Below are 16,964 nucleotides of genomic sequence, written 5' to 3'. Positions count from 1 at the left end.
CACACTTTTTTTTAGACTTTAAGGTGCTGCTGGACTCTAGCCCTCTTCTACTGTTACAGGCAGACTAACATGGCAACCCGTCTTGATCTGTGTATAGGATAGATTACTGTAACATTACTTGTGGGACTCTCCTTGGAAATTGTTTGGAACTTGTAATTGGTTCACGATGCAGCAGCTGCATTTTTGTTTTGCTGAGTAGCTGAGGAATTTCAGACAGGCGATATATTCCGGAAGAGGAACGGTTCCCAAACGTTTTCTGGTCTGTCATTTCAGACAGAACCGTTTGAGAACTGGTTCCCTTCCGGAATATATTTGTCATTTCATACACAGTCGCTTCTGTCCCGTTTAGGAAATGGGGCTGAAGCGTTTTACCTGTCAACCGCTTCGAAGTACTCCTCAGTTTTCTCTCCCAATTCCGATGCGCTTCTTCCCGCCGTTTATCGCCCGCGTGGGCGATGTCCGGATTTTTTTAAACGTTTGCTTCATAGCGTTATAGCGCTATAACGCAATAGCATTATATCAATCCCATTGAAATGCATGGAGTGTTTTTTTTCAATACTGCTATAGCGCTATAGCGCTCTAAAGCGAACGTTTAAAAGACAAAAGCCGGAGATCGCCCGCAGGGGCGAAAAACGTTGGGGAAAAAGCGGTGCAGTCTGAACAAAGGTCTGGGAGCAGGCTATAACACTCTGGCTAAAAATTCATTACAACCCGAAGGGTTTAATAACTTTTAGCCTCAGACCCTTACCCTGCTTGGTCCACACAAATTCAGATTGGCCTATTCCCAGAAGATCTCTTCTATGGAAGCTTATACAAGGCAAGAACAGCTGTCGCACAGAGGCTTCGTGATATTGAATCACAAAATGAAGTAGCTTTGCTACCCAAGAACTTCAGAAATATAAAATCTTGGCCTAATTTTAGTTGCCCCTTATTTAGTTAACATTACCTACGAACCCTATAGATGGGCCTTTTCCAGAGCCTGTTTTGAGGCACTCCCTTCCACTGTACTGCAAGGTAAATTCACTCGAGTCCCAATGCATGAACGTATATGCCCATGCATGGCTAATATGGTGGGATCAATTACTCATGTCCTCCTGTTCTGCAGATTCTATCAGGAGGAACGAGACCATTTTATACTACCCCTTCTGTCTAGATTTAGCCCTTTGCAGTCTTATCTTGACTTTAGGCCAGAAGTCCTTTGTAAATTCCTCTTAGAAGACGTTCAGAGCTCAGTGACTTACGCTGTGGCAAAATTTTGTTGCTTAGCTATTAGGAAACGTAAACTTATTTTAGCCGAAAAACTTGTAGGATTCTCTTATGAACATTATTTCATTTTACTAATTTTATTAATTTTTTCCTGTTAATGTTTTTATACTATTCCCGTGTTATTCGTGTTTTAATCCTTCTTGTATCAGAATACTGGCTCTTGCTGCAATAATTAGATTGGAACGGTGCTCCTGGACTCTTGCTCTTTTCTGAATTTAAACAGTTAAATGTGTCACTTATCTGTACTGAGATGCTGTTCATTTGAAGCCCTAAAACTTTCCGGCAAGATAACCTATACCCGTGCACGTACGCAAACATATGCACAGTCTCTCTCAATAAAATAGGATTTAAACAGATCCCTTTTCTCAAATGAAGGATAAGAAAACGAATATTGTGTATTCTGAGAAGCTACCCCTTTTTTAAAAACCAGGAGGAGGTCCGACCTTTTCCTTCATCAAAATGCCAAATGCAAACAAACAGCCAAACATACAATAGTGCACCGTGCCGATTCCCAGACACGCACAACAGTACCATCCTGCTTCATGCGTGATCAGTACCTACCCCAATTTAGCACCGAGCCGGTGCATGCAGTTGTAGTCCAGCAAAGGATCGTTTTCGAGAGATGGGAATTCTTCATAATTGGTCTGCAAACAGGACTCGAACTAAAAGGCGGGGTAAAAGGAACAGCATTTTCAGAACGCTTCGATCACAGCAGAATACTGGGAATAAACTAAATCTAGTGCTACTGCATTGGCCAGCATTCGGACATAATCAGCACAACTGGGAGGAAACTTTTCCCGTAGGCACAGTGAAGAATTCACTGCTCTCCTGTTCTCCTGGCTGGAGATTGGGAACCCAAATGTATATACGTACTGAGAGCCCGAGATGGAATCTGTTTACTGCTTAATGACGCAGTTATTTGGCCTTGGCAGAGTTGCGAGAGAGAGAGAGAGATAGCAGACAGCTGCCTGTACGCACATACACACAGATTCCTTAGTTCATGTCTCATGACAGGATGCTGTAATGTATGAAAGGGAGGGGGAAAGGAGGAGACGGATTTTCAATAAATATAGCTGGTGAGTGAGAGGATTGATTTCATTCAAGGATGCATTCATTCAGTCAGCTTTCTGCAGAAGCTGTTTGTGTCGTGTCTTCTTTGAACCCCGGCAAACTACATTTTCCTGTACATCTGAAGCAGAAAAGCACCTGGGATATTAAAACTTCTCTAGCTTAGAACAAAAGGGAGCAGAGGTGGCACCATCCAGACCACTCTGCGCAGACAAAGAGAGGGAGCGTGGAGTAGCGGTTAAGTATCTGGAAGAGCCACAGAATCCCCACTCATGCCATGGAAACTCATTGGGAGACTTGGGGCCAGTCACACTCTCTTAGCCTAACCTACCGCACAGGACTGATGTGAGGATAAGGAGGAGGAGGAGATTGGATTTCTACCCCGCCCTTCACTACCCAAAGGAATCTCAGAGCGGCTTACAATCTCCTTCCCCTTCCCCTCCCCACAACAGACACCCTGTGAGGCAGGTGGGGCTGAGAGAGCTCTCTCGAGAACTGCTCCTGAGAGAACAGCTCTGACAGAACTTGTGACTGACCCAAGGTCACACCAGCAGCTGCATGTGGAGGAGTGGGGAACCAAACCCAGTTCTCCCAGATTAGAGTCCGCGCTCCTAACCACTGCACCAAACTGTCTTAAATAAATAAATAATGTACCAGAAGTAGGGGAGTATCTGGCTACCCTTTGCTCCTGCTATGTCCATTTGGGAACCTGCAACTCTGGGACTAATGCTTTGCAACTGGGAGGAAGATGGAGAATAATTAGGCACCTTCCACCACAAATAGTAGCTACGTATCGAAGGCCGATGCCTTTGGAATTTAATACCATATTCACAAGATTACAGGCCACTTCATTCCATCCCAAGCCAAAACAAGGCTACCGCAGTATAGAAAGCACAAACAGGCACCCACAGTTAATTGAGAATTTATAAACCTATTACTAGCAGGACTCAAATTAAAAATAACCCGAAGGACGGCTTCCGGTCTGGCTCCCGCGAAAGGCAGACGCATCCTCGGGTCGCTCCCGAGGGCGCCTTGCCCGCCCACGGTGGAGGAGGGAATCCGCGCAAGCGGAGACCCGAACGAGCCCCTCAAATGAGAGGAGCTCGGATCCGGGGCGCTTTAGGGCGTTCTAGGGGGGAGTCTCTCTTTCGGTCGAAAGATCGGAGATTGAGACTCTCGCCATGCCCTGCCCCTTTGGACCTTGCTGCGTGAGCGACCCCGTTCTATGGGGTTTAGCGGAACCACCGGGCGTCACCGAGTGATGAAGCGAATATCCGAAAAAAAATGGAAAAGAAAAGACTGGCGTAACTGTGAGTTGTCAAAATACAGAGAAAATGAACTAAGAACGTTTCCCCCCCCCCCTTCAGCGGAAAATGAGGAGGTTAATCCTCTATAAGCGAGAAAGAAAAAAAAGAAAAGAGGGGGGGAATGGACTGAGCGAATAGTGATGTTTTCCTTTGATGTACTTGAAAATAAGCAAGAGGTTTTGTTTCCCTGGAGCGCATTTTAAAAACTTTACTAAAAATAAAAAAACAAGATGTCGGAGCTGGGTAAAGACAAGCGGAGGAGAAGGGAGGGACTTCCGTCTGGGCGTTTGTGTCAACGTGAGTGCCGGCTGTTTAATATTTGGACTGTGTATAGCTATGAATCCAACGGGGATTGTGAAGGAAAAGAAAAGTTTGAATTGTGACAGCGAAAAGTGCCTCATGAGCGCTTATAAAAGTCAACAATTGAAGAGGAGAATCCAGCGAAGAGATTGGGAGCGGATAAAAGCGAAATTGAAATTAATACCATTCTCAAAGCTGGAGATCTCCGGGCATGGCATGAAAGGAAGACGACTTATAGCACAGGAACTGAAAGAGTTAACAGCGACCCGAAGGAGGAGGGGAAGAAGCCGGAGGGAGAGAAAAACAGAGGAAGCCCCTCCCGTCACTGAGAGTGGAAAAGTAACCAGCACGTAAAAGAAGCGGTTTTGAATGTGCCCTGAAGAGACTTTTTAACAGAAATTCAAAGGAACATTACTAACATACTAACACAGAAAGTAACTGGAATGGAAAAAAGATGTTTGACAACAAGCAGAAGAAGCCTTTGATGATTGGACATTACTAACAGTTTAATCTAACAGTTAATAGATCACTCAGCTTTCTCTTCGTCCCACTATATACCTTCCCTATTTTTCTTTTTAAGCGAAACTCCTCCCCTTTTTAGGGGAGTCAATAAAATCTTTATACAAAAAAAAAAAAAAATAACCCGAAGGACCTCAAAGACAAAAAACAGAATGAACTGATTGAACCAAACACAACAGAAAGCTGAATCTTGCGAACAGCCACTCTCCCCTCCAGAACCGCGTGGCCGCAGTTCTTACAGCGAGCAAAGCCGTGAAACTTTGATTTCCAGTTGTTGTTTCAGTGTCTGTCCCTTTTACTGTTTCACCTGTTCCTGGGTATTAGTTGCATGTCTTCGTAATTTTAATTCGGTCACTGTAACTATTTGGCTTTCTTTTGTATGTACGCTCTGGAGCCTTTAAGTGGAAAATTTATTTTATTTATTTGTTCAAATTTATACCCCGCCCTGCCAGCCTAGGCCAGCTCAGGGCGGGTTACGTAAAATCAGCAAAACCATTTAGTAATATAATAAGACATTTAAAACAAGATTAAAACAATTACAATTCCCCAAGAAGTGCTAGATTCAGTAATGAAGTTCCTGATGGCTACCATCACTATAAGTGGCATATAAATTCTTAAACGAATAAAGCCACAGTGCAAAAACCCTGAGTTTGCGCACTTGTTGAAGAACACCAGCAACGTCTGGCAGGGTCAGTTCAAGGTCTCCGTAACACAACTCCCTTTCCAGGAACCCTGGGAACCAGCAAGTACGAGACGGTTCACTGGTAGCTGGCCAGCAGCCTACAGCTAAACCCCCCCCCCCAATTTAAAGCGTTACAAACAGGACAGAGCCGTGAACACACAGTACCTCGGTTCTTCTGACAAAGGACCGCGTCACACGGAGCATGTGGGTGTATTCCGTCAGCTCCAGCAGGTTCTTCCTCAGCTTCTCTTTGTTTTTCGTCACTTCTCTCAACTCCGCCTCCAGCTTTTGCAGTTGCTCCTACAGCAAAGGAAGACGGCAGGGTCTCATGGTCCTGGCTTCTAACCTGGCGCTGTACTTTGGGCATATCACTTCCTTACAAGGAAGTGCCAGACAGCATTCGACAGCTAACCCTTGGATTCAAACCGTTATTTGCCCACAATATAATAAGGACTGTAGCTTCCCCCTCTCCTGGCTTTCAACAGGCTATGCAAAACTGAACTATTCAGGAGGGCTTTTCTGTTCAGGTGCACTGCACAAAATGGTTTTACAAACTTGCTTGGATAAACGATTATCGATTATAGGAACTCTGGGGCAAGGGATGCTCTGTATTCTTGGTGCTTGGGGGGGGGCAACAGTGGGAGGGCTTCTAGTGTCCTGGCCCCACTGCTGGACCTCCTGATGGCACCTGGTATTTTTGGCCACTGTGTGACAGTATTAGACTGGATGGGCCATTGGCCTGATCCAACATTGGCTTCTCTTATGTTCTTATGATTAAGGACTGCAGTCTACACTGCTGCATATAGCTTATGGTAAGCAAGATCCTATTTATGTGATTTCTGTGCCGCTTAACATGCCATGTGAATACATGTGCTGGGCTTCAGTTCTTTCTGGTAGTTCCAGACTTCTAAAATAGTAGTGCCTGGGTTTCTGAATGTCCCATTTTGTACACTGTACTGACTTGCTCTAGTCCAGGGCTGTCAAACTAATTTGTTATGAGGGCCGGATCTGACATAAATGAGACCTTGTTGGGCCAGGCCACATGTGTCATAAAATGTCATGCCAGGTTGCGGAGATATAAACTTTATAAAGGACACAAACACAAAGGGTTTTTTTTACTTAAAATCAGGGGTCATTTCATAGAAAAAGAGGTGCAGGAGCCCATTAGCATAACTCATTAGCATAACTTGTTTGCATATGCCACACCCCCTGACATCACCGGAAGTGTTTCAGAAGGCAACACCCACAGCTCAGCCTCCACTGGACTGTTTTGGATTGCTAGCTATGGGGAGGGGGACATGCAGATCTGTCCCCACAGAGGAGGAAGAGCTTGTACCTGAACAAACCTTGGTCTTAAAGGTGCCACTGTATTGTCTTGGACCGGGGGCCGGGGGGAGCTCTGCAGCTTACTTGGCTGCTTCTTGCTCTGCCTGAGGGCTGCTGGGAGCAGGGGGTGGGGCTTGTTGCATGTGCCCGCCCCCTGGGCTTTTTACTGCCGGAGCTCCGCTCCTGTGCGCTCCTGCAGGAAATGACCCCTGCTTAAAATAAAAACATGCTTAAAACATTAGCACTCTTGCAATTTTTTGTTTATTTAACAGTGTCTGATAACTGACACCTCTTGCTCTGAATTATTACTTCAAAATGTCTGTGCTGTTGCAATCAGGTGTGTATCTGTAAGCTGCAAACCTACAATGATGCAGCAGCAGCAGCAGAACTGGAGGAAGAAGCAGAAGCCAGCCAGTTCTACTGCGAGCCTGATAGAAGCCCTCCGGGGGGGCCTGATCCAGCCCCTGGGCCACATGTTTGACACCCCTGCTCTAGTCCCTCTGAGAAAGACGGACTACGAATAATATAAACACAAATAAAAGACAACTGCAATGCACCTATCTCTACACTATGCTCGCAACTAAAGATCTATTTGCTCCGCTGGTCAACCCTGAAGGCCTGACTCAGCTATGAAGACCACAAGGGTAGCTGCCATTTCTCAGCCTAACCTGCCTCATGGGGGTTGCTGTGAGACGCACACACTAACTTTAAGATTCCTAAGGGGAGAGAAGAACTGCAGGACACAGACCCTACAAGTTCTCTAGATTACCCGCCAAATACATGCTTCAGTTTCCAAATAGTCCTGTCCCCCCAAAGTTACCTGCATCTCCAACATCTGCTTAAGCAGAGGGGCAGGAGGCGTCATTTCTCCTTCAGGAAGAAGAATGTCTGCCTTCTTAATTTCTTGGACCAGGTAGCCTGGAAAAAGCATAGTAAAGAACTTTAAAAAAAAGAAAAGAATTCTAGCTCAAGGGACACATTTCTATGAAATGACAACAAGAACCAGATAAGAACAAAGGCCCATCTGATCCAGCATGTTGTTTCACACAACGGCTACGCAGATCCCCTGGGAGACCCATTCTTTTTTTTTTTTAACATTCTATTTATATACCGCTCCTAACCCCGAAGGGTCTCTGAGCGGTTTACATAGGGGTTCAAATTCAATTTTTATCCTACCTAAGGCCACATAGTACAAAGGGGGCGGGGCTTCCTACCAGCACCCAGGCAGCAGGGTTGCCGATCTTGTTGGCTTTCTTCCAGCGACCTCGAGTGTCGAATTCTCCGGTGCCCTGGAGCAGGTCTCCCAGTCGGCGGCTTCCTTTCGGCAGGCCATCTTGATGTGGCGTCGTGTTGGCTGCAGCTTCAGCTACATCCAATCGGCTCCGCCGCGCCGCACTGATCACATCATCACGCCTCACATGGTTCCGCCTCTTCCGCCGCTCAATGCTGTGCTCGCTGGTCATCCGAGTCGTTCGCCACCATTCCGCCACTCCGCCGATGCCACCAATTCTCCCGCTGCATACTCCACAAGGAGGAGGGCGCCCCCTGCCACCTAGGGCACGTACCCATTTTATCTACTTGCATTTTAATGCTTTCGAACCGCTGGGTGGACGGGAGTTCAAATTCCCATTAGGCCGTGAAGGTGATGGGACAGTTTTCTATTTCAGAGCTGCTGTGGGGGTGAAAGGGAGGAGGGGAGAGCTGTGCACACTGTCCCAAGCTCCTTAGAGGAGGACAGGAGAAAGGTTTGAAGAGACGAAGCTTCCTTATACGGAACTAGACCTTTTGCTCCATCAAGATCAACACTGTCTGCTCAGACTGGCAACGGCTCCCCAGGGTCTCAAGCAGAGGTCTATCACATTACCTGTTGCCTAGTCCTTTAACTAGAGATGCTGGGGATTGAACCTGGAGTCTTCGGCATGCCAAGCAGATGCTATACCACTGAGCCACAGCCCTTCCTAACTGACTGATAGATGGTGTCATCTTCATCATGAGTGACACATTGAGGTGTGTGTATGATTTTAGCCTCAAAAGGGCATATGGGAGAGGGGATCTGAGCCCTCCTCCCCCTTATCGCCCCACCAGTCAGGCACTTCTTTTCCAATCCGCTCACTCTCAATATCAGAGCCAGGGTGAAGGAATTGAAGAGGGATTGAAGAGAGGTTTGGCTAGCAAGGGTTCAGCATTTTGTCTCTCAGGCTCTGCCAGGAGTATTTTAGCCGTAAGAGGATAAGGAAGTATTTATCTACACTTTATCGCCATAGATTACACACCCCTCCCAGGGCGGAAGGTCTTGTTTACTGACTCCTGCTGCAGTAACAGTTTGTCCTGGAAAGAGGCACGGGCAATCAACACACTGCAGTGCTTTTGGCAGAGCTGCGGTGTCCAAGAGTTTCCAGTCACGTGGGACATCGACAGGAACTACTCCAGAGTACTACTCAACTACTCCAGAGGCAAGAGAGATGGTGGACCTCCTGATGGCACCTGGTATTTCTGGCCACTGTGTGATACAGAGTGTTGCACTGGATGGGCCTTTGGCCTGATCCAACATTGGCATCTCTTATGTTCTTATGAATCCAGTCCAGAAGCTTCAATTAGGAGATGGCGGGATGTAAACTTTTTGTAGTAATTAATGTGAATTCAGGTCAGATTTCTTGAAGGGTGGAAAACTGCAGAGAGGCAAGGCAGGACCTGAGTCACCTGCGGTTTGGTGGATCGAGCCCTGGCTCTCTGGTTTAAATCGTATTCCAGCCGTGCGCTTACTGAGCAATCTCGCCAAAGTTGCTCTCCCACTGGCTCAGAACCAGGCTGGAAGGCAGGGGAAAGACATACTTTTTTCCTTCTGCTGAAATTCTCAGAGTGGGGAAAATGTCCTACACCCAACAGCCCTGAGGCGGATAAAGCCCCATTGTCTTGCAGTTCAGCACAGGAGGAAGCAGGGGAAACACACACGTACCTAGTATCCTTTCCATTTCTTCACACTTCTTCACTTCACCCACATACTTCCTTTGGAACACACTGGTGCTTGGATTGAGCTGAAAGAGAAGGAAACGTGTTATTCGTCCTAGCTCCGGTTCCTTTCCATTCAGCTTAACAGGAGTTATTCTAGAGACAGAAATTCTGTTCCAGCTGGAACCAGAACAAGAATCTTATGACACACACACACACCGAGACCAACAAGTATTTCTTCTAGCATAAACTTTTGTGGATGAGAGCACTGTTCCCTCTAAGATGAGTTCGTGTGAGCTAGGTCACAGGTTTTTTAGCCTCCAGCTCACACATTTTTGTCTTAGCCCAGGAAGGATGGCTCCAGAGCAAACTAATTTATGCAGTAGCCAAATCGCTGGCTCACAACTTTAATGCCAGTAGCTCACAAAGTAGAATTTTTGCTCACCAGACTCCACAGCGTAGAGGGAGCACTGGATGACAGCCCACTTTGTCAGATGCAGAGCTGGGTGGTGCACAAGAACAAGTGAGGCATCCCGATTCTGATACTGGCCCCTCACTCCTCCTGCCAAGAGAAATACTTCTTCCTGCGCTTGGGAATTTATAAATTTAAGAGCGACTCTGAGAGTGCTCACTGGTTGAAGAAGAAGAGAAGAGATTGGATTTATACCCCACCCTTCACCTTTGGGTGTCTCAGGGCAGCTTACAAACTCCTTTCCCTTCCCCTCCCCACAACAGACACCTTGTGAGGTAGATAGGGCTGAGAGAGCTCTGACAGAAACTGCTCTTTTTCAAGAACAGCTCTTATCAGAACTATGGCTTGCCCAAGGTCATCCAGCCAGGTGCAAGTGGAGGAGTGGGGAATCAAACCCGGTTCTCCCAGATTAGAGTCCGCGCACTTAGCCGCTACACCAAAGGCACAAATGGTTGCTTTTCTTTTGTGAACAGCAAGCACTCACCTCCACAGTATTAGGAACTACTCTGGAAACGGCTCTGTTTCAAAACTAGATTGTAACATGGCATTGGGGGAGAGGGGTTTCTGTCCACAGAACAAGCTCACAGTCGACGTGGGCAAATGGAACAAAATGTATGAGATCTTGATTTTGGCAGTAAAATCAAGACATGTGTGTGAGGGAAAGGTTTAAAACATCTTAAACTTAGATTTAGCTGTCATTTGAAAATTGCTCGGTTAAACACCGAGCAAACAGAGTTTTCTGAAATATGAATTTAAAAGTGGGAGCTGTCCAATTCCCCACTATTAGCAAACCTGTGTGCGTAACTGTTGGCTACACACGTTGAACAGTGCACGTATTTGTGGTATTAAAGCTCCAGAAAACACCTGTTTATTTTATCATTTTTATTTTCTTCTTCCTACAATATTCCTATATTGGATTAGAACTGACATGAACACCTATATTTCAGTATCCTAATCCACTACACCACACTAATTCTAACATCCTCTAAGCCCCTGGTTAAGCAACAAATAAAATAAGGACAAAGTTTGAGTCCAGTGGCACCTTTTAGACCAACAAAGTTTAATTCTGGGTATAAGCTTTGGTGGGCATCGGATGAAGTGTGCATGCACACGAAAGCTTATACCCAGAATTAAACTTTGTTGGTCTAAAAGGTGCCACTGGACTCAAACTTTGTTCTATTGCTTAGACCAACACTGCCACCCACCTGAAAATAAAAATATAGTAAAAGTACCTCCATACCCACATTTTAAGGGATACATCCATCATTAGGACAAAAATGGATAAATTTAAGATGTTGGTTTGGATTCACAGGTGCATGGAGCTAACTGGCTAGTAGCTCAGATCCCAACCAGCACCTAAAAATCAGCCTGTGCAATTACAATTCTGATCTTATCAGAATTACTGTTGACATTAATAAGGTTTACTCTTACGCAGAGAATGCTTGGAAGTACAGCCTTAAAGTACAACACTAAAAACCACATTGAATTATTCATTTGAGAAAACAGAAGCTGTAGCCCGAAGACCTGGCTCTAAGCAGAAGATGTGGAAACGAGGGGACACAGCCAACCTAGTTTGTTCAGAAACTATAATTAAAGCCTTTACGACTAGCAGTCATAAAGGTCTAAGTGCCAGCATACTGATCAAGGATCACCAGCCGCATTTAATGGAATTTTTGTTTTAAAGTCGTCTTCTGGTACTTGCACATCCAGAGCACACAGAATGATCACATTCAAGATAGTTTTCAAAACTATCAGTGCTAAAAAGTTTTTTTCGTTTCCATTTTCATATCCTTAAAAAGTTTCCAAATTCAATTCGAGGAGCTGGTTATTGCAAAGTCTGGGACTCGCGTATCTATAGAATTGCCGCTGTCGAAGTGCTCCTCTGAAACAGGCTTTGCTCACTTGAGCGAAGCCTTCTGAAGGAGCCATCCTGCAGCTGCCCATACCCCAGGCATTCTCTGTTGGGTCTCCAGGCTGGTGACATGGCCTGCTGGATGAGGTCAGGAAGCATCCAGTTCTCCTAGCATTTCGCAGAATGTGCGAAACAAAACAGTTTGGGAGAGCATGTATATATTTATAAAGTGTATGGGGATACAGAGGCGTGAGCCTGATGGCCCAGGCTAGCCAGACCTCATAAGATCTCAGATGATAAGCAGGATCAATCCTGGTTAGTTCTTGGATGGGAGTCACCCAAGGAAGTTCAGGGTCGCTCAGCAGAGGGAGGTGACAAAAACTACCTCTGTTCATCTCTTGCCTTGAAAACTGTATGGGGTTGCCATAGGTAAAGGTTTCCCTTTCTCGAAAGCCAGTCAAAATCCTACTATAGGGATACGGTGCTCATCTCCGTTTCAAAGCTGAAGAGCCAGTGCTGTCCGAAGACTTCTCCGTGGTCATGTGATCGGCATGCCTAGACACTGAGGCACACGGAACGCTGTTACCTTCCCACCGCAGCGGTACCTATTTACCTACTTGCAATTTCTTGCTTTCGAACTGCTAGGTTGGCAGGAGCTGGGGCCAGAGACAGGAGATCACTCCGTCATGTGGCACTCGGGTCTCGAACAGCTGAACCACCGACCTTCCAGTCTGCAGCTCAGCATCTTAGCCACTTGAGCCACCGCAGCCCTGGGGTCGCTATAAATTGGGTGCAATTTGATGGAACTTTCCACCACCATCACACAGGAATATGGTGGAACTCAACTGTGCCGGAGTGGTAATATAAAGGTAATAGGGCTGTACTTCCCCGCCTTTCCCTCCCCACTGCACTTTTTATTGGCTATATTATGCTGTCTTTATTTCATTGTTCACTAATCCAGTTTATTTTATGCATTATACTACTTTTATACCATTGTCCTTTAGTTATGAAATGCAGATTTATTGCGCTGTTTATTGTATGCATTGCAAATAACAAGAAAAGTGCATAACTCTTTCTCAAAAGGATCAATAGTACAATCTTCATGCATGTTTACTCTGAAGTAACTATCACCGTGTTCGATGGAGCTTACTTCCAAGCAGGCGCAGCATCATGCCCAAAGAGGCTCCACCAATGGTCTTGTGGCCCCCTTGCCTCTGTGTGACACCCTCAAAGGAGGACAGTAAGAGTTACATCGCATTAGCAGATCTGGAGGTACTGAGAAAGAAACTGCTGCTCCATCTGGTCGAGGATCCTGTTTCATACAGCAGCAAACCAGTTGTCCTGGAGAGCACAGTGGCCCTGATGCTGCCTCCAAGTACTTGGCACTCATTGGTTCCTGCCTTTGTAGATGGAGGCTCCTTTCGGTCACCATAGCTAGTACCATAAACCTCTTCTCCACAAACCTAGCCCCTTTTAAAGCTATCACGACACCCATTAGCTGTGAATCCCACAGTTTAATTACTTGTTAAGTAAAGCAGTGTTCCCTTTACCTGTCCTGCACCTATTTTCCATCAACTTCATCAGGTGCCACAGATTATAGTATGGGAGATTCATCTATCCTCTGTCATGTCTCCCCTCCTCTGCCTTTTTTCCAGATTGAAAAATCCCAGACCCTCCAGCCTTTCCTCAGGGGAACGGTCCTCCAACTTCTCAGTCATCTTGGTTGCCCTCTTTTGTTTTGTTTTTCCCCCAGCTCTGTGACATCCTTTTTGAAAAACAGTGACCAGAACTGCACTCAGCATTCCAAATGAGGCCACCCCTCGAAAGACGGGTCTTTACCATCTTATCTGAGCTGTGACGCTTTTCACACATCAGCCGCCAGCCATCTGGTTTATAGAAATTAAGCAAATGTGTACATATAAACACCCATGTCCCAGCTCTGACTCGCCGCTCCTCTCACCCTTATTCCCAGTAAGCCAAAGGTCTTTCACTCTCTGAAATGACTCCACCCATTCTTTCTTCCTTGGGCCTGAACTACACTGGCAGAACATCTGCATAACTCCTCCTTCCTGACTTCTTTCCAATCTTGCCTTGAAAACCAAACTTTTCCTTCTACCTACCAGTCTAGCCCATTTTCATCCAACGGGTCCTAGAATCATAGAATCAGAGCTGGAAGGGGCCATACAGACCATCTAGTCCAACACCCTGCCCAATGCAGGACCAGCCTAGAGCATCTCTGGCAAATATTCATCCAGCCTTTGCTTGAAAGCTGCCACTGAAGGGGAGCTCACCACCTCCCTAGGCAGCTGATTCCACCTTGGAACCACTCTGACAGTGAAAAAGTTTTTCCTAATATCCAGCCGATACCTTTCTCCATGTAATTTAAACCCGTTGCTTTGGGTCCTGTCCTCTGCTGCCAACTGGAACAGCTCCTTGCCCTCCTCCAAATGACAGCCTGTCATATATTTAAAGAGAGCAATCATGCCCCCCCTCAAATCTCCTCTTCTCCAAACTAAACATTCCCAAGGCCCTTAACCTTTCCTCGTAGGGCTCAGTCTCCAGACCCCTGATCATCCTCGTCGCTCTCTTCTGCGCCCTCTCGATTTTGCCCACATCCTTTTTGAAGTGAGGCCTCCAGAACTGCACACAGGACTCAAGGTGCGGCCTGACCAAGGCAGTATACAGAGAGGCTATGACCTCCTGCAATGTTGATGCTATGGTCCTTTTAATACCACCCAAGACTGAATTAGCCTTTTTTGCCACCGCATCACACTGACTGCTCATATTTCTCATATTTGGTTTACAGTCCACTCTTACCCCAAGATCTCTTTCGCATACACTACTCCCTAGAAATGTATTCCCCATCCAGTATTTGTGCTTGACATTTTGTGGCCCAGATTTACATCTATGCATTTATCTTTGTTGAATTGCATCCTGTTCGCAACTGCCCACGTCTCCGGAGTATTCAGGTCTTGTTGAATTTAAACTCTAACTTAACTTTCAATTTCTATACCGCTCTATCCTCGAGGTTCTGAGAGGCTCTGAACTCTACCTTCTTGGGTGTTTGCTACTCCTCCCAATTTGGTATCATCAGCCCATTTAATGTGCTGAGGGCAGCATACAGAGCTATCCCTCCCATTTTATCCTCACAGGCAGTGTAAGATTCGTTAGAAAGAATAAAATATCAGTCTAGTCTCTCTCAGACCCTAGTCCAACACTCTAAGCACTAAAACACACTGGCCCTCCTTGTGACCTCTGGCTCACCATCTTAATCCCTATGCATCAACCCACATTAAGAAAGGGCGTACTGGCAGGGCTACAACTCAGGAACTCCGCAGCTTGAATCTCCCCTTGGCCACAAATGCATTGGGGAGCTTTGCAAGAACTACCCTCTCTCAGTTTTAATCCACCACTGCCCCCTCACTGATGCAGCTTAAAAAGTCTCGAGTCTCATTGAGAAAAGGGGGTGCTGTCAAATACTAAATGGAAAATGCTGTCAAATAAATAGGCTACAGGAAGGAGGAGATTGGATTTATACCCCGTCCTTCACTCTGAACCTCAGAATGGCTTACAATCTCCTTCCCTTCCTCACCCCCACAACAGACACCCTGTGAGGTAGGTGGGGCTGAGAGCTCTGAGTGAGAACTACTCTTGAGAGAGCTTGTGACTGACCCAAAGTAACACCAGCAGCTGCATGCAGAGGAGTGGGGGATCAAACCCGGTTCTCCCAGATTAGAGACCGCGCTCCTAACCACTATACCAAACTGGCACATGAACAGCACTGAACCCTTGAAAGCACCGCCCAAGGGCAAAGACACGTTGTCATTCACGCTCCCCCTCTGCAGTCTGTTTACACTTGTACGATCCTTGGGGCAGAGAACCAGGCTCGGGCTTCCCACACACACACATACATCTGCTTGCACAATCAACAATTAAGTGCTTTGACATGGTGGTGCCCTGTGAACGGCCACCAGCTCGACCCCCCCCCCAGAGTGCTAAACACGAGTTTAGCAGCCACGTAACGTCTGAACGGTGGCTCAGAGGTTAAGATGCTGAGCTGCAGACTGGAAGGTCTGTAGCTTGGCCGTTCAAGACCCGAGTGTGCCGCATGACAGAGTGAGCTCCCGTCTCTGGCCCCAGCTCCTGCCAACCTCGCAGTCCGAAAGCAAGAAATTGCAAGTAGATAAATAGGTACCGCTTCGGTGGGAAGGTAACAGCATTCCGTGCGCCTCGGCATCTAGTCATGCCGGCCACATGACCACGGAGAAACCTTCGGACAGCGCTGGCTCTTCGGCTTGGAATAGAAGATGAGCCTCAGAATGGCTTACAATCTCCTTCCCTTCCTCACCCCCACAACAGACACCCTGTGAGGTAGGTGGGGCTGAGAGCTCTGAGTGAGAACTACTCTTGAGAGAGTTTGTGACTGACCCAAAGTCACACCAGCAGCTGCATGCGGAGGAGTGAGGGATCAAACCCGGTTCCCAGAGTCGGATTAGACTGGCTTTCCGACTCATCCCCAGAGTCGGATTAGACTGGCTTTCGAGCAAGGGAGACCTTTACCTTCATCTATAACGTCTGGGCAGGAACGCAGACCCTGACTGACAGAAACACCCCCCCCCCCAACACACACACACACACACTCACGTCTCTGAAGTGGGCCAGGCCGCGCTCGCCCAGGGCGCTGAGGCACTCGTAGGCCGAGCCCGCCTGGAGGAAGAGCTGGGCCAGGCACATCGTCTCGCTGCGGAACAGGGAGCCCATGGCCCGGCGGGGAGGGAGGGAGGGAGGGGGCGGCGGCTTCCCCCCTCCTCTGCTCTGGTCACCGCCTTGTCGTCGCCCGGCTCCTCTGGCGCCACCCCCGGGGGCTGCTGCTGCTGCTGGCGGGGTCTTCCCTGCCGGGGTCCATGGGCAGAACCGGCCACCGACACACACACACACACTGCCCAGCCGCTCGGAGCTTCTCCTCAGGAGCCCGACGAGCCGGAAAGAAGCGGCCACCCAACCAGACCATAGAGATTGCGGCCGGAAGTGCCTTTGGAGCGACGCGACGCCGCGGGCACCGGGCACTTCCGGCCTCCAACTGTTTCCTCTCGGGCCTCGCCAGATAGGAGGGTGTCGCCATGGAGACGCTGAAGGGCAAGTGGCCAATCAGCGGCTTCCGATTCTACCGGAAGGCATCCCTTCGCCTCTCGCTCTGCCTGTGTGATGGTGCGAGCGCACCCC

General features: G+C 47.4%; 1 protein-coding gene across 1 annotated transcript in view; it reads right to left on the bottom strand.

Annotated features, from left to right (window-relative positions):
- The window catches only part of ATP6V0A2 (ATPase, H+ transporting, lysosomal V0 subunit a2), a 57,262-nt gene extending 40,535 nt beyond the window's left edge, over positions 1 to 16,727 (bottom strand). Inside the window, exons 1-5 of the mRNA XM_015419300.1 lie at positions 16,386 to 16,727; positions 9,425 to 9,503; positions 7,289 to 7,386; positions 5,308 to 5,442; positions 1,828 to 1,928 (exon numbers count right to left, since the gene is read on the bottom strand). Of these exons, the coding sequence (XP_015274786.1) occupies positions 1,828 to 1,928; positions 5,308 to 5,442; positions 7,289 to 7,386; positions 9,425 to 9,503; positions 16,386 to 16,502 (530 nt within the window). The 5' untranslated portion in view covers positions 16,503 to 16,727. The remainder of the gene's footprint in view (positions 1 to 1,827; positions 1,929 to 5,307; positions 5,443 to 7,288; positions 7,387 to 9,424; positions 9,504 to 16,385) is intronic.
- Positions 16,728 to 16,964: the final 237 nt, after the last annotated feature.

The sequence above is a fragment of the Gekko japonicus genome, unplaced genomic scaffold (assembly GCF_001447785.1).
Source record: "Gekko japonicus isolate JY-2015 unplaced genomic scaffold, Gekko_japonicus_V1.1 scaffold181, whole genome shotgun sequence".
NCBI lineage: Eukaryota > Metazoa > Chordata > Lepidosauria > Squamata > Gekkonidae > Gekko > Gekko japonicus.
This window is presented reverse-complemented; position numbering and strand designations above follow the sequence as displayed.